This window comes from Struthio camelus, chromosome 2 (genome assembly GCF_040807025.1).
Source record: "Struthio camelus isolate bStrCam1 chromosome 2, bStrCam1.hap1, whole genome shotgun sequence".
NCBI classification, from domain to species: domain Eukaryota; kingdom Metazoa; phylum Chordata; class Aves; order Struthioniformes; family Struthionidae; genus Struthio; species Struthio camelus.
Window position 1 is genome coordinate 1,696,627 of NC_090943.1, and position 16,652 is coordinate 1,713,278.

The following is a 16,652-nucleotide window of genomic DNA, read 5'->3' on the forward strand; positions in this document are numbered from 1 at the left end:
GAGCGTGGCCAAAAATCCAACAAGGTGCCAGTCGCCTGCTTGTACTACAAAGAGAATTTAGCACAGGAGGGCAGCACTGAATTGCATTTCATTCTGGACAGAGTTGGTGGGGTAGAAAATGCTAAAGATAGAAAGACCGAGGGCTCCTTCCAGGAGGATGTGCTCAACAGCATGAAGCTGTTCAAGTCACAGGAGCTCAGCAAGGATGACACAAAACCAACCTGGACCCCCCCCCCCCCCCCCGCCCTTCTCCATCACACATCAGCAACCATCTTCTGTTGCTGAGCTCTTTCAAGAGACAGCTCAGAAAAAATATCAACACCTCCGTTGCTGGTGTTATAGGTGACGTGTCCTTGCTTGCCCCTGCAGCCCTGAGAGAGAGCATTGCGGGGTGAAGCTGTCCCAGGAGAAGTGTCTTGTGAAGCACCCTAACAAGTTACTGTGTTCTTCCATGCCCTCCAAAAACATTTTAGTGTTCTTCTAAAAGTCCAATAGCTGGCAGGGAAGGTTGCTGCTAGAGCTGCGTAAGGCATGACCCAGACTGCTTAGCAGCCCAGTAGTTGGCTGTCGAAGCGGTAGCTGTGGCGGTCTGCCCAGTGGCCATTGTGTACCCTGCTTTGCCAGCAGTGTGGCCTGGAGAGCAGTCTCATGCAGCCTTTGGGGAATTTGAAAAAGCCCCTAAGAGGTCAATCAAGGGAACGTGGGAGGTAGAGTTTTGCTTTGAGGAACACGGAGACTTCTAGCCACCTTCTGCTACCAGATCCACTGCACGCCAGCAGCAACGTTACACAGCACGGAGCAGTCCGTCAAAGTGTGGCATTCCTCTCACAGGGCTGAGGGTCTTCCGAGAGACCATCTCCTTTTGCTCAGCATGGTTTGCGGTGAAGTGAGGGGCATGTTTGCATCAAAGCCATTTCATAGGAAAATCAAGGCTGACACATGCCACTTTGAATTCAGTCTTCCTAGAGAGGCAAGTCTTAAAGGCCATGGGCAACAGCATTGTAAAGCCAGCCAATGCACACAGCTGTGGGGTTTGGTTGGCAGAGGTCACTGGTCTGTGCTGGGAACGCAGTGAGGAAAAGGCCAAGGCGTTTCTATTTAGCAACAGGGAGGCACAGCGTTAATTATCTTTCTGAAGATTCAGACCTTTAAAGCTCCAATTTCCAGGAAAGACTCACTTCTGAGGCATCTCTTAGGGAACTTGATTTCTGTATAAATAACTCTGAGAATAGTACGGGCAGGAGGGGAAAGGGGTATGAAAGTTGTCATAGAGACAGTACCAGGATGCAGCTAGCACAGCAAGATCCTCAAAGGGCCCATTGAAATACCACCCACCAACCTCAGCTGTGACTGCTCCCATGAACTGTGTCATGCTGCATGCTAGAACAAACTGACCTCCTCTATGTCTTCTTTGAACTCGGTTGCAGCTCCCCTCCATCCAAACTGGTGGCATTTGAGCAATTTAAGAAGGAGTGTGGTAGTGAGATCAACCGGATCTTTAAAGAGAACAAAAGCATCCTCCTCGCCAGAAAGAAGAGAAGCAGTGCAGTAGCGCAGAGGATCAACTTGATCAAGCGTGAGATGGAGGGCATCAAAGAGGCTCTGGGGGCTCAGAGGCAGGAGCGGTGGCAGCAGGGTAAGTCACAGTGTGGAGACTGGCCAGCAAGAGTCTGATAGAAGAGGGGAGCCGCCGCTCTCTTTGGTTCCTGGGCAGTTCTGGTGGTGAGGCCACTACATGCCACCACTGCTGCTTGCCAGGGTGCTGGGGCAGCCAGTGTCTTATGCCCCAGCTCTGAGCCTGCCCTTGCGGTATGCCACCTGATTCCTCCATCTGAGTCCTCCACACTTCAGTCTCGCAGACTCAAGCTACTCAGGCTTTACGCTAGCGAAGTGAGCTGCAGTCAGACTGATGCCTCACCCCATACTTTGATGGATCAGGCAGTGTACTGCTGACAAATGCAGGTCAGTACAGTTCAGAAACCATTGGCAGCAGGCTTGCCCTTACTGCAGTGGAAACATATCGCACCTCCTGCCTCGCCTCTTTGCAGCAGGACTCCCAACGGTCAGTGTGACTGCTTTCTGCACAGGAATGGAGAAGAAATACAGGCATTGGGAAAAATCTGCAACAAATGACTTTAATACAAGAGCGCTCTGCAGCATTCTGCATGTGACAGTAGGAAATACCAGTGGTGGTGCTCCTTGGATACAGGAAGGGCGGCAAAATCACTCAATTCTGTGCAACTATAACCTAAACTATTTCCAGGCAATGAGCAAGGAGTAAGAGGGAACGAGAGAGAAAGTGAATATTGGAAAGCAAGCAGGCCCTGAGCAGTGAATGTAGAGGGGAGATCTTAGTGACTGAGACCACGCAGATGCTCTTGCTTTCTGAGGTGCTTTCTGCCTCCTCAGCCACCCCACTGGAGCCACAGTGGTGGCGTAACTATGGGTCTCAGTACCTGGGGCTGAGAATCAGACCGAGCAAGAATGCTGCTCTACTGTTTTTTATTTCTCTTCCTATGGAGAGACTTTTATGACCCCCTCTTTATAGGTGGCTTCTTCCCAGAGGGTCGAGTCCTGCAAGGTGCAAGGCTCTTTTGGCTAAATAATGAACAATGTCAGCTTGAATCCATATCAAAGGGAGGGTGTTTGTCTTCTCATAGGATCATTGCTTGTTTTGGGCCTTTGCTCTTTATGATGACATCTACCAACTGGTGGTTTATTGTGGTGGATGCTGGAAACCACAGGAGTAAGCTGATTTGAGGGAAACCAAGAACAAGGGATGTTTATTATAGGGAAGCAGCATTGGCCTAATGGTCTCCAGAGGGCTGACCAGCCTGACTCAAAGACCCTTACCTTGACGGCCCAGTCCTAGCCCAGGGACTTTGAGAGCTTTGCAGTAGGAGCCACGAAAGCCCTAAGTGATACCCTCCAGCAGGGTGTTGTGTGGGTGTCTTTCTGGGGAGTCCAGCCCATCTCTTTCATCTGCACGAGCGCCAGGTCAGGGAGGACTGATATCTGAGTGGGTTCAGGAGTTCAGCAGTGATTTCTGCCCTACACCACTGCAACACTGTATTTTCAGAAAGCATGTCAAAGGAAATGTCAATTGTGTGGTTAACCTCAGTATAACTGGGTAACTACTGTGTGGTTCGAAGTATAATGACTTTCTTTGGCCCTTTCCACCCTTATGAGAAACCTTCGTTTCCTTCTCTTACCCTCCAGGAGAGTATGTTGATGAGAAAGGACAGATCATAATTGATGAGGAGGAGTTTTTACTCATTATGAAGCTTAAGGACTTGAAGAAAGAGTACAGGTCTGATTACGCTGAACTTCAGGACCTGAAGGCAGAAATCCAGTACTGCCAGCATCTGGTGGACCAGTGCCGGAACAAACTCGTCTCAGGTACTGACTCACCAGAGCGATTTCTGAACAGCATCCAATTTAGCTAGGGTGCCTGACAGCAACTCAGTACTTATGCGCTTCGCAGACACGTTGCATAAAACCTCTATTATAAACCCCTGTCATTCTCTGTTATGATTTTTTCTTGTTGCCTCCCAGACCTGTTTTTTATTGATGCCTGATTTTTTTTTTTTTGACATGACACTGAATTGCTGTAGATTCTCTCTCACCGGTAATGACACACTGCTCCTCGATCAGGCCACTAGATGCACCTAGCAACACTGTGGAGTAAGAGCCTAAGTTTGACTAAAAGTGGCCCTGGTTCTCACCCTTGATTTTATTTAATAAAGGTGGTGACGAAGGAACTGCACAGGACCAGGGATTCAGCTCTGGGCTGCAGGTATCTCCTCTGTATCAAAGCCCCTGTGAGATGAGCTTTCCTCACGTTCCAGCGTTTCAGCGAGGACGCCCTGGCAGGAAAGAGGGTTTGGTCATTTTAGCATGTGCTTCTGGAGCACCGCCCTCGCGGTGATGGGTCACACCTCTGCTCAGAGGGATACATGGTGCACTCCATCGCAGGCCGCGCAGTTTGAGTCTGTGGAAACAGGAATGTGGTCCTGGCATATCCCTGGATTTGTCCTGTAGGATGGAAGACAGTAGGCGCATAAATCCCAGAGTCCCAAACATTTGGATGCTGTGTGCATGGCAACACTTTATTTTCTACAAACTTGCCAAAGCACAACTTGCATCCATCAGGACAGTCCCATACTAGAAGAAACACACGATTTGTTCCAGGAGGTACACCAGGCCAAATCCTAATTGGGCTGAAACTTTGCCACTGATTTCAGCTGGATCCGGGTTTGGCATTTTTGAGTGCTCTAGATTTTTGCTGTCGCTTAAACATATAGGCATGAACTCACTCAAATAAATTTCTGTGTCATCCCAGAGCGGACAGGTCATCTCAGAGTTGAAGCCAGGGAATAAAGTCAGTGATGTTGCATCGTGTCAGCAGTGCCTAGTAAAAGTACTCTGCATTTAACTTTCTGTAGTCTTCCCATGACATAAAGCGGATACATTCTCGGGGTCATTCCTGGGGAATACCGGCTTCTTTGAGGGTTTTAGTCTCAGGCTCCAGCTCAGTGGGGAAATGTGCCAGGGGTATGGAGCGGAGCGCAGCAACTTTGTCATGGGGCCCTGGGAAATGTGCAGCGTTAATAGGAATATACGTTCCCGCAGCATCGCAGCAGCTGTTGTGTGTTATCACTGGCTATTATGGGATGGTAAGCGGCTGGGCTCCCATAGCATTTGGAGTTGAAATCTGACCCCCCGGTATGCTGACCACTCAAAGTTGCTGCCTCCCAGTTCCCGAATGGTGGCGGAGGAGGCCTCTGCCTGTCGGGGACGCAGGAGCAGTGCCATCTCGTGGCCAGCCGTCTCTCCGGCTGCCTGAGCCCCGGGGACTGTCCCCAAGGCCAGGCCTGCTCCCTCGCCACCTCGCAGGCAGCAAGGCCAGGCTGCAGCCTGACTCAGCGCAGCCCACGGCAGCTGACGGTGCCCTCTGCTTCTTCACCAACTGCTCTAATAGCTTGAAACGAAGGGCTGGGGGAGCGCTGCGGTCCTGTCTGATCCCCGGGCGGGGAGCCAGCAGAAAGCCACCCTTGTCTCTGGGATCATTACAGCCTTGTTTATTGTCCTCCGCTTTGCTTGCAGAGTTTGAGATCTGGTACAACGAGTCCTTCCTTATCCCCAAGGATGTGCAGGATACTCTGAAGCCCGGTGGCAACATCAGACCTGGAATGATTCCCATAAACAGAGTCATGTGCCTGGTGAGTTGTCCTGGCAGCTCTGCTTGTTCTCCTTGGTAGCCACATGTTGCATGGTAATGAGGGCACAACTAAGCCTGTGGGAGGAGGAGGGCATGGTAACTCTGCCCCTTTCTCTAAACAGAGCGGCTGGCATTGAAATGCCATCTGATATGATGCAGAGAGCAACTATCTGAAGATGCATCTTGCTTTCGGAGTAGCTTTACCATTAAGAGGCTAAAATAGGACAGAATGGTTGAAGTACTCGGGTCATCTGCTGACTGTCAGCAATCAGGCAAACTGCCATGATGTGCAAGGGGTAGCTGGGAGACTTGTTTCCAGTCTGTATGATCTGTAATGTTTACAATTAAACTATTGTGTTTCGTGTTGTGGCAACTGGTGCTTAGCCAGCCCTCTGTTTAGAAACTATCACTTTGAGGTATCCGGGATCTTTTGTCATGCCTGACAAAGGACATTTCTCCTAAGCTTCCTACTTACCAGACTTGTTCTTTGCATTATTCTCCTCTGAAGTCACTGCAGGTTTATTATTAAACGTCAGACTCAAAACCTTAATGCTGTTTGACAGGGACGTGGTGCCAGTGTTTCACACTCCCTATGACATGATGAAGCGATGCAGGGCAAGGAGGGAGATCCCACCCTGGCTGCAAGGGGGAATTAGTCCTTTGTTTGTACTCATAACGCATTTGCCTTATTGCTGCTTAATGCCTGCAGATCCCTGAGAACAGCTTGTAGGGACAGATCATAGGTTCATCTCGCCCAGGAGCCTATCCCCACCAGGGGCCAGCAACAGATGCTTAAGAAAGAGTATACATTTCTATTTAAGCAGGGCTTGAGCAGGGTGACTCCATCCCTAAATATATGGTCCCATGTCTAGCCAACTTGTAGTGAGGGATAGGATGGCTTTAGCTCTTCAGAAGGAAAGCTGAAAAGGAATTCGTTTGTCTCCAGATGTTTGACGATTTTGACTGTAAATCTAGGGTTTCAGCATTTTCTTTATTCCTTTCTAGAAAGGTATGTGAAGAGTTTTAAAGCTGATCATAGACAAGTTTTTCCCTCCTACTACTGAATTAGCTCCCTTGAGAGTATAAATAACAGATATTAGGTGAGGAAAAAATGCAGTAAGTTTGCTTTTAAACAGTATGTTTTGATATATCAGACTGCGAAAGATTTCAGAAACAGACTCCTTACAGGAAAGAGGGGGGGGAAAAAAAAAAAAAAAAGCCCTTTGGGTAATGTGGTGGGCCTAATGAAGTCAACAGACAATCTGTTTGAGCGCGTTGGTCCAGGATGTCACTCTTTGGGGACAGAAGGAAATCCATCACTAGTCACTTTTACTAAACCAAGTTACTCAATGCATTCATAGAAACTCTCTTAATGGTTTCCAGCCCTGGCTTTCTTGTCATTGCATCAGTTATAGCGCAAAAGATGAATGAAACATGCCTGTTAGCAACGCTTCGCAGCTGTGTCACGTTGTTGATGTTACAGGGAGAAATACTGAGGAAGAGGATAAACACTGTCCTTTGTGACGCTGCTCAGTGCTGGCCGCTTCTCCTTTTTCACTGGGCAATGGCCTGCAGCTTCCCAGCCAGGATCGCTGGCCTTGCTGAGCCCCCACGCTGTCTCTGGCAGGCACCACCTGATCTTTCACTGGCGGTTTTTTTTTTTCCTACTTTGAACCCTTTTGCCCTTTTGCAGACTGACTCTTCATTTACTATTCTATCCCATTTCTCCAGCATCAGTCTTTTACTATTGGCTTGTATGGGCTCTGGCTATCAGCCTTTTACCATGCAAAAAATTGTAGCCACCTTCTGCAGGCTACCCATGAAGAGTCGCAGAAGGTGACCTTCTACGAATCTGCTAGAAGAACCTTGAAATCTGGCAGGAAAATGTTATACCCAGACTGGTGTCTTAAAAAAAATTGTACTCCCACTCAAACCAGACTCCTTCTCAAGTGTGCTGGCACCTTCCAGCTGTTCCCTGGAGAAGGGTGGGCACGGAGGGTACCCGGCAGGGCTCGTGGGAGAACAGGTAGCTTAGACTTCCTTCGTGCTACGAGGATATCCTGCAGCGGATCCTCAGTGATCAATGTGGCAAACGGGATCGGTCGCCTGTGACGTGTCGACGAGTCCTTTCGCTGCTCATATGGAGTGCGTTCTGCCTTCCTCCTGGCAGGAGGAAGATGTGCAGGACAGGTTTGAGCGGATGCAGGAAGCAACGCTGCCAGCCTGTCCAGATTCAGTCTCGTTCTACAACGCGAAAATGAAGGCTGATCAAAAGGTAATCTCAGCTGGGCCCAGTTCCACCGCGTATCCCTGCAGGTGCACGCTGGAAGGGCAATTCTGCGCCTTGCTCCTCTGTGGGGTGTAGGCGCGGTTTCGGCCGTAGCCTTTTGAGAGATGCTAGTTTAGTTCTGCAGCACAACTAAGCTCTTTGAAATGCTGTTCGCCTCTGTGTTTAAAATTAGGCACGTAGGACTGGGAGGGCCAGGCAGGGTCACAGAGTCCAGGCTCGGCTATCGCAGGTCCAAGTTACAAATTTGTCCTTTCATAAAATCTCCTGGCTCCAGGCGGTGCTAAGCTGTGCCGCCTGACCTCTGAGCAAAAGTGGAATTTCCAGATTAAAAGAGCCAGATTGTGAGCTGCTGTGTGTGGGATCTACCTCGCTGGCTTTGCTGAAAGCACCTTGGTTAACACCAGCTGAAGCTCTGGCTGATGTAAAGGCCCCATCCTGTGCCAGCCTTATGCTAAAAACTCCTCTCGGCACTCCTCGCTTCTACTTCCTTCCTGGCAAGGATTCTTCAAAAAACATCAGTGAGGCCCTGAGCTTTGCAGGGCTTCAGAAAGATTGGGTGTTAATGTGAGTAACAGGACTGCACAGTTATATCATTAGGCAATTTAAAGAAAACATCTCAAAGCCAGCCCTTCAGCGCTTGGGGCCAGGAGAATTTCCCAGGCTGAGCTTCGAGGGTGGCTCGTGCCTTCCTCTGAGCCTGCGGGGAGCTGCTAGCGGTAAAGCGATGCTGCTGTGACGGGGCTGTACCCCCGCGGTGCTCGTTTGGGCAGCTCTTCCCACCACCACTTGGGAAAGCTGGGGAAGTGATTTATTTTGGCAGGCAAAATGCCTCTTCTGGTGAGCATTCTGCTCTGAAAGCAGAGGTCGCGTTTAATAATTACGCTTTTGTTTTCTGTTGTCAGCACACGTACACTAGAACTATGTTGTCCCTCGAGCAAATGCGCAAGAAACCTGGGCTCATCACAGCTACCATGAAGAATAAACCCCCGTGCTTTCCGCACGTCACGTAGCACAGACGCACTGTGGCGTTCAGCGCGAGTGGGATAAGCAACGTGACCTCAGCAAGTGTCCCACGTGTATTTTCACAGTAGATTTTATCAGAAATAAACACCAGTAGAAACAAAACCTTGCTTTTGTACAGCTAGACTGAGAGTTATTAGTAATCAAAACAGCTGTTTAGATGGGAAACAAGCTAGTTTAAATAAAAGCGCTTGTTTCTCTGAGCGTTTCTGGAAGATGCAGCGCTGCGGCAGACAGATGTGGTGCAGGCTTGTGCCTTCCTGACGCTGCAGGCAAAGCCTTCCTCTGATCTTGGCAGCTGCAAGAATATCAAGTTGCATCTTTGCTAGTTTGATGCTCTGAGGCTGGATCTTGAGCAAGCCACATCTTCCCTCTGGGTGAGAGTCCCTTGCGCCTGTATCCTTTGGATCCGAGCGACCCCGGGGAGTAAAAGGGGCTCTATTGCCCCCACGGTCTGTCCCAGAGAGAGGGGCCCTGAGAAGCACGCTCACCAGAGAGGCAGGAAAGCGTTTCTATCAGCTGCCTCGCATTACTTATCACAGTATTGATCTACGGTAGATTCCCCACTCCAACGCAGCACAGCCCCAGCAAGAGCTAATAGGTCAGCGTTGGCCCAGTATTTTCCAGGAAGGTGATTCAGACCCAGATTGCGGTGCCCAGCAGCTGGAAAGCACCAGAGCAGATACTGCTATTTCACCGGGCTGCTGTAGTCTTCACCCACGGAGCATGCCGAAAGCCTGCTGGACGCCCGCTTCCTCGCCGCCGTGTCTCCAGGCCTGGTGGAGGTGGGCGCTGGTCCGACTCGTCGCTGCTGCGCTTGGCACGGTCCGCGAGTGGCTGTTGCGTCCTGGCTCCGTGACGCTGCAAGAGCCTGGGGAAGGAAGAAATTCTCGACCTGCATTAACCGTGCACACCTAGGCTGGCTGTGCCTCAGTTTGCCCTGATGTCTGGGGCACTCCCGCAGCCGGAGAAAGGCAACTGAACGACAGAAATGACTGTAATACCCACCTGGGCCAGCGGTGACAACCGTACGCACCCCTCAGGCAGCTCTGGCGAGCACAGACGGTCCTTTCTTGAACCTAACCTGCCATCAGCGTTGCCCCCGCCATCGCTCTCCTCCACCTGGACCAGACGTGGCTCCAAGGAACATATGGGCTTGGGTCCGTATAAACATATGTACGTATGAGCCTCTGCCCTGGTCCTGCAGGCTTGATTTAAAGCCGTGAGGGCATCTCTTCCTTGGGGTTTCTAGTCTCTGTACCAGGAATAAAGGTCTCTCAGCCACAATTTTTGTGACTGCTGCAAATAATGTGTGGTGTTCTTCGGCCTCTTACGTGAGCGATGCTGACGGAGGTCCTGTGGCCGAGCGTCATTCACGATACCGCTAAGTGTCAGGAGCCGATCGACCTTCTGGCTGTGGTCTGGGTGGTGTAACATGGTGGCTGGGAAGGGGGATCTCCTCCTCTCCCTCCTTTGCCCCTAACAGCTCCGATCTCATGCGGGATGAGAGATGCTCCCACTCCGGCGCAGTGAGCGCAAGACAACACGGTCCATAGGAGCCGGGTATTTGTTCTTCCTCCTCTGGCCCGTTTTCACGCTGGGCAGAGGGTGTTGTTGCTGGTGGTACCATTCGCCCTCTCGCTCCAGCTTTGGGGTGACGCTCGCCTGAACGGCAAGCGCCCAGTGGTCTGATCTGCTTTTAGGGATCGCAACGGGCAGAAGTCATTTCTTTGCAGCTCCGGCAGGTCCTGGAGGCCCAAGAGCTCTCAAAAGTATTTGGAGAGTTGGAAGAACAACGCCGAAAGACGCAAAGCGAGGCCGAGGGACGGCCGAGGCGTCGGGACGCCCAGCAGCAAAGCGAGCGAACCGCATCGCCCACGCTCTGCATGCCTTGAATTTCCTCTCCTGATTTACTGTGACTCTGCTGCGTGGAGAGGAGTTGCCCCTGACTTATAGGAGCACACGTGGGAAGAGCGTCCAGCGCTTTTTAAAAAAAAGCCCCGTCGAGGCCCTGCCAGCCCACTGCTGGACCCAGAGGTAAAGGATTTTGGTTCTTTCCGGAGCCGCAGGGCTGCCGCCCCGCTCCACTGCTCCAGCTCCTCCAGTGCTTCCTCCCCAATTCCCCAAACGACAGGGAGGGCGTTGCGGTTCCCGGGCACGCAGGGGCCGGCCCGGCCGAACCTGCGCGTCGGAGAGAGCGACGTCCCGCTCCGCTCGCCTTGAGCTGCGCTGTCGGCCCTGCTTTAACGTCCACGGACCCTTTAAAACTCGTCACGGCAGCGACCGCATCTCTCGCCCCTCCGGAGACAAGCTGGCCGCAGGGATGGAGTTAGGAGTATTGGGACGAGCATCACGTGCCGGGGAAGGGCAAGAGCGGCGGGAGCACTGCTGGCTCGCAGCTTCCCTGGGAGGTTTCACAAGGGGAATGTTGTTTCTTTCCTCTTTTCGAGCCGTTCCTGAACCAGCGGGCTGCTGCGTATCTAACAACCCTCTCCAGGTTTCCCTCCCAGGAGCAGGTCCGAGGTCCCGCAGGAGCATCCGGAGAGGAGTTTGCCTACACGGCGGGTGCAGGAAGGACCCTCGGGAATTGAGTCCTTCGTCTAAAAAGCTTCTTAAAAAAGTTGCTGCACGCATCCGAAACACGCTTCACCCCAGGCGACGTCCCCGTCCGGGGGCCGGGCGGACGCGGGCACGGCAAAGCGCGCGGGACCGGCGCCGTGCGGGAACAGTTAGGTGCGAACCGCTCGCTCCTCTTACCGGTTCCGAAGGTTTTTTTTCTTTTCACGGCGTGGTGAGTTCGTAGGCGGGGGCGAAGAGCGCTGGGGCCACGCAGCCAGCTCCCCCGTGCTGGTCTCCGCGCCGTCGGCTTCGACGCCGTCGGCTTCAGATCTGGAGGGAGAAAAGCTCTAGTTTACACCCGGCGCACCAAAAAAAAGGATTATTCAATTATTTTAGCAAGTTATATGATCCTATTGCCATTTTTCTTCTTCTTGTTCACCTCGAATTTAGCAAAAGCCTAAGAATTGAAAAGTATCCTACCGGAGCCCCAAAAGCTCGAGACGAGCCCTAGGGTGCTTTGGGCCGGCGGGTGCTCCAGGGCGAGCGTTTGGGGTGCGGGCAGGGCTGCGGGGGCTGCCGAGGTGACCCCAGGGTGATGGGGCTGGCTGCAGCGAGGGGGCACAGAGGGGAGTGTCCTGGGTGCCAGGCAGGGGGCCCCGAGGAGGGTGCTGGTGTCCTGGGGCTGGGTGCACTGGGGAGTACTGGGTGTCCTGGGGCTGGGTGACTGCTGGGGGTCCCAGGGGTGCTGGTGTTCCATGGTTGGGTGCCCGGTGGGGGTGCTAGGGATGCCAAGGTGCTGAGGATGCTGAGGTCCTGGCGCTAGTGGGGGTTGCAGGGGTGCTGCTGTCCTGGGGCTGGGTGCCCAGGGTGGGGTCCCAGGGGTGCTGGTGTCCCATGGATGTGTGCCCGTTGGGGGTCCTGGGAGTGCCAAGGTCCTGGTGCTGGTGGGGGTCCCAGGGGTGCTGGTGTCCCATCGCTAGGTGTCCAGTGAGGGTCCTGGGGATGCTGCAGTCCTGGTGCTGGAGGGGGTCCCAGGGGTGCTGGTGTCCCATGGCTAGGTGCCTGGTGAGGGTGCTGGGGGTGCCGAGGTCCTGGTGCCCGGTAGGGGTCCTGGGGGTGCCGGTGTCCCGGTGCTGGGTACCCATGGGGTGACAGTGGGTAATACTGGGGGGTCCTGGGGGTGCTGGTGCCCCGGGAGAAGGTACCCGCTAGGGGTCCGGGACGGGTGCTGATGTCCCGGTTCCTGGTTGAGGTCCCAGTGCTGGAGGGGAGGGGGGTGTTGTGGGGGTGCCAGTTCCCTGGGGGGGTCCCAGAGCCAGGGGGGTCTGCAGGGAGTGCTGGTGTCCCCATACTCAGTTGGGGTCCCTGAGCTGGGTGTCTGTTGGGGGGGGGGGTCTCAAGGTTACCAGTTCCCAGTGGGGCCTGTGGGGTGCTGGTACCTGGTGGGGGATCCCGGGAGGGTCCCGGGGGGGTGCCAGTGCCTGGTGGGGGGTCCTGGGGGGGGTCTCAGTGTGCTGGTACCTGGTGGGGGATCCCGGGGGGGTCCCAGGGGTAGCAGTATCCCGGTTGCGGTGGGTCGCAGTGTGCCGGTACCCGGCGGGGACCTCGGGAGGGGTCCCAGTGTGCTGGTACCTGGTGGGGGATCCTGTGGGGGGTCCCAGGGGTGCCAGTACCTGGTGGGATCCTGGGGGGGGGTCCTGGGGGGGTCCCAGTCCCGGGGGGGTTTCAGGGTCCTAGTACTCGATGGGGATCTGGGGGGGGGGTCTCGGGGGTGCTGTTACCTGGTGGGAGATCCTGGGGGGGTCCCAGGGTGCTGGTACCTGATGGGGATCCAGGGGGGTCTCGGGGTAGCTGGTGAGGGATCCTGGGGGAGGTCCCAGGGTACCGGTACCTGGTGGGGGATCTCGGGGGGGTCCCAGGGTGCTGGTCCCAGGGGGGTCCTGGAGTCCTCGTACCCAATGGGGATCCAGGGGGGGTCTCAGGGTGCCGGTACCCGGTGGGGGATCCTGGGGGGGGCCGGTGGGGATCCTGGGGGTGCCAGTCCTGGGAGGGGGTCCCAGGGTGCCAGTATCCAGTGGGGATCCAGGGGGGATCCCGGGGGGGGGCTCCCAAAGTGCCAGTACCCAGTGGGGGAGCCCGGGGGGGTCCCAGTGTGCTGGTACCCAGTGAGGGATCTCATGGGGGTCTCAGGGTGCTGGTCTCGGGGAGATCTGGGGGGGGTCCCGGGGGTGCTGGTCCCAGGAGGGATCTGGGGGGGGGTCTTGGGGTGCCAGTATCCAGTGGGGCTCTCAGGGGGGGTCTCAGGGTGCTGGTCTCAGGGGGGGATCTAGGGGGGTCCCGAGGTGCTGGTCCCCGGTGGGGGGATCTGTGGGGGTCCCGAGGTGCCAGGCCCGGGGGGGGATTCGGGGGGGGGTCCCGAGGTGCCGGTCCTGGTGGGGGATCCGGGGGGGGTCCGGGGGTGCCGGTCCCCGGTGGGGATCCTGGGGGGTCCCGAGGTACCGGTCCCAGTGGGGGGGTCCTGAGGTGCCGGTCCTGGTGGGGGGTCCGGGGGGGTCCCGAGGTGCCAGTCCCCGGTGGGGGGGTCCCGAGGTGCTGGTGGGGATCCCGTGGGGGTCCCGGGGTGCCAGTCTCGGTGGGGGGGTCCGAGGTGCTGGTCCCCGGTGGGGTCCCGGGGGGGGTCCCGAGGTGCTGGTCCCTGGTGGGGGGGTCCCGGGGTGCTGGTCCCGGTGGGGGAGTCTGGGAGGGGTCCCGAGGTGCTGGTCCCTGGTGGGGGGGTCCCGGGGTGCTGGTCCCAGTGGGGGAGTCCGGGGGGGGTCCCGAGGTGCCGGTCCTGGGGGGGGGGTCCCGGGGTGCCGGTCCCAGGGGGGGAGTCCGGGGGGGGGTCCCGGGGTGCCGGTCCTGGGGGGGGTCCTGGGGTGCCGGTCCCGGTGGGGGAGACCGGGGGGGGTCCCGAGGTGCCAGTCCTGGGGGGGGGGGTCCCAGGGTGCCGGTCCCGGGGGGGGGTCCGGAGGGGGGTCCCGAGGTGCCGGTCCTGGGGGGGGTCCTGGGGTGCCGGTCCCAGGGGAGGAGTCCGGGGGGGGTCCCGGGGTGCCGGTCCCAGGGGAGGAGTCCGGGGGGGGTCCCGGGGTGCTGGTCCCTGGTGGGGGGGTCCCGGGGTGCTGGTCCCAGTGGGGGAGTCCGGGGGGGGTCCCGAGGTGCCGGTCCTGGGGGGGGTCCCGGGGTGCCGGTCCCGGGGGGGGAGTCCGGGGGGGGTCCCGAGGTGCCAGTCCTGGGGGGGGGTCCCGGGGTGCCGGTCCCGGGGAGGGGTCCGGGGGGGTCCTGAGGTGCCGGTCCCCGGAGGGGGGTCCCGAGGTGCCGGTCCTGGGGGGGGTCCCAGGGTGCCGGTCCCGGGGAGGGGTCCGGGGGGTTCCTGAGGTGCCGGTCCCCGGTGGGGGGGTCCCGAGGTGCCGGTGGGGGGATCGGGGGGGTCCCGGTAGCCGGTGGGGGGGGTCCCGAGGTGCCGGTCCCCAGCGGGGATCCCCGGTGGGGGGGTCCCGAGGTGCCCGTGGGGGGGTCCGGGGGGGTCCCGAGGTGGCGGTGCCGGCGGGGATCCGGTAGAGGTGCCGGCGGTGCCGTTACCTCGGCGCGGGGGGGGGGAAGCGGCGGCGGCGGCAGGAGGAGGAGGAGGAGGAGGAGGAGCCGGGCGGGCCGGGCCGGGGCGGACGCGGCGCGGATGGCGGGGCCGCGGCGGGCGGCGGCGGCCGGTGGCCGGCAGCGGGGGACGTGAGGCGGCGGCGGCGGCGGCCGGTGGGGGGGGGCGGAGAGGGGCGGCGCGGCCCGGCCCTGCCCTGCATGCGGGGAGGGGGCTGCGCGGGCCCCGCCGCCGATGGAGAGCGGGAGGCCGAAAATGGGTGATTTCTACGACCCGGAGCATCCTACCGCCGAGTAAGCGCGGGCGGGGTTGGGGGGGGGGGGAAGGAAGGCAGCGGGAAGGAGGTGGGGGGGGGGCGGCCTGCACCCGCCGCCGCCTCCTGCTCGCACCGCCCGCGCTAGGCCGCGCATCCCCGGCCTCGCGTGAGCGCCGCGCCCGGGCGGCCGCGGCGGAGGGCGGAGCCGGAGCCGCCGCCGCGGGAGGGGGCAGCGCGGCCCCATCCGGGCAGGCGGCAGCGGCCTGGCCTGGCCGCCGACCCCCCCCCCCATTAAGGCCCGGCTTGGAGTGGAGCGGGGGGGGGGGCAGTGTGGACGTGTCCCAGTTTTCCCTAGGGGGCCATTTTTTCCTCACTTTTTATTATTATACCCCCCCCCCCCCTTTCGCGGAGGACTTAATGCGAGTTGCTGCCGTTTATTTTTTTTTTTTTTGGGGGGGGGGGGAAGAGTTTATTTTGTGGCGAGCCCCCCCCCCCGGCCCCCTTTGCCGCCCCGCTTCCCCGCAGCAGGAAGAAGTGGCCCGAGCAGAGGCCTGGGGAGAGGCAGAGCAGCCTGATGGCTGGTGATTTCTGTTTTTCCTCTCCGCTGGGCATTTTCACCCACCCCGAAAGAGCACGCCGGGGCTGCTGCTTTTATGGCTTCGCCTGAGAAAGCGATTGCACAGTTGTTAGCAGCGTGTGTGTGTATATTTTCCTTTATTTATTTATTTATTCCCCCCCCCCCTTTTAATGCCCTAAACGCCGGTTGTTGGTGCTTAAACGCTTAATTTTTTATATATATATATATATATATTTTGTTGTTGTTGTTGCTTGTTGTTGCATTTTTTAGACTCGCTTTCTTCCCGCAGGATTGGGGCGCTCCGTAAAGTTTGCGCGCGCAGCGTCGCCGACGGGCGGCCCGGCTCCGGGCTGGAAGGAGGCTCGTACCCCTATGCAAGGCCTGGATTGGAGTCCGAGCCCCCCACCCCAGCCCCCCCCAGCACTCCCCCCCCCCCAAAAAAAAAAAAAACCCCAAAAAACCCAAAACGGCCCGTTTTTGGGCCGCGACGGCGGCGCGGACCTTTTGAGCCAAGTGCTGCGAGTTCTCTGCGGAGCGGCTGCTTCAGCCGACGCGACGCCGCGCTGAACGATGCCCGCCTTCGAGGCCTCTCCGATGAGCGAGAGCCGGAGGATTTCGTTTTGAGCGCGGTTTCTGTTTTACTAAGCCGCCGCCGTGCTTGAATTTCGGCTGGCACGTGATAGTCTTGAGCGGGAGGATCGCGCGGGCGAAGAAGCGAGGGCGCAAGCGGGGGGCTCTGGCCTGGCCGGCTGTGCGCCTCGTCCGCGTTTGCCTTTGAGGCCCTTCCGCGGTCGAGCAGAGCCGTAGCCACCTTCTTGAGCTGCCTGGGCGTCCCAAATTTGGGCGGATTTTGCTAGGTGGATCGCTGTATCGCGCCGGTGCGTCCGCTGCTTTGAGATGACTCAACCGTCAGACCAAAAAGTTGGCGTCTAATTTAGGTGTTTTAAGTTTTAGGCTAAAGTGAATCGAGTCTCGTCTCCGGGGGCTGCAGTGATGTATGACGGTGGCTATCAAAATAAGAGCGTCGTATTAAGCTCCACGTTTAAAAGCGTGTTAATTATCTACCTCTGTTGCTTGTTGTCTAAAGAAAACAAGTCT

At 57.2% G+C, this 16,652-nt stretch overlaps 2 protein-coding genes and 1 long non-coding RNA gene across 11 annotated transcripts in view; 2 read left to right on the plus strand and 1 right to left on the minus strand.

Annotated features, from left to right (window-relative positions):
- KIF9 (kinesin family member 9) overlaps positions 1-9,818 on the plus strand; it is a 30,324-nt gene extending 20,506 nt beyond the window's left edge. For 7 of the 8 annotated variants that reach the window (XM_068934022.1, XM_068934026.1, XM_068934024.1 and 4 more), the window contains 5 exons: positions 1,428-1,636; positions 3,220-3,399; positions 5,107-5,222; positions 7,392-7,496; positions 8,414-9,818. In XM_068934022.1, coding sequence (XP_068790123.1) covers positions 1,428-1,636; positions 3,220-3,399; positions 5,107-5,222; positions 7,392-7,496; positions 8,414-8,521 — 718 coding nt within the window. In that variant the 3' untranslated portion in view covers positions 8,522-9,818. The remainder of the gene's footprint in view (positions 1-1,427; positions 1,637-3,219; positions 3,400-5,106; positions 5,223-7,391; positions 7,497-8,413) is intronic. The other variant, XM_068934025.1, reaches the window with a different exon arrangement.
- On the minus strand, positions 8,589-11,183 carry LOC138066250 (uncharacterized). The gene is made up of 2 exons (XR_011139484.1): positions 9,540-11,183; positions 8,589-9,402 (listed from the first exon to the last, which is right to left on the minus strand). It is a non-coding gene; the product is annotated as an uncharacterized lncRNA (long non-coding RNA).
- Positions 11,184-14,873: 3,690 nt separating this feature from the next.
- Positions 14,874-16,652, plus strand: part of SETD2 (SET domain containing 2, histone lysine methyltransferase) — a 73,830-nt gene continuing 72,051 nt past the window's right edge. For both annotated transcript variants that reach the window (XR_011139485.1, XM_068934038.1), the window contains exon 1: positions 14,874-15,014. Coding sequence is in view for 1 of the 2 variants with exons in the window: in XM_068934038.1 (XP_068790139.1) it covers positions 14,956-15,014 (59 nt within the window). In the remaining variant the exon portion in view is untranslated. The remainder of the gene's footprint in view (positions 15,015-16,652) is intronic.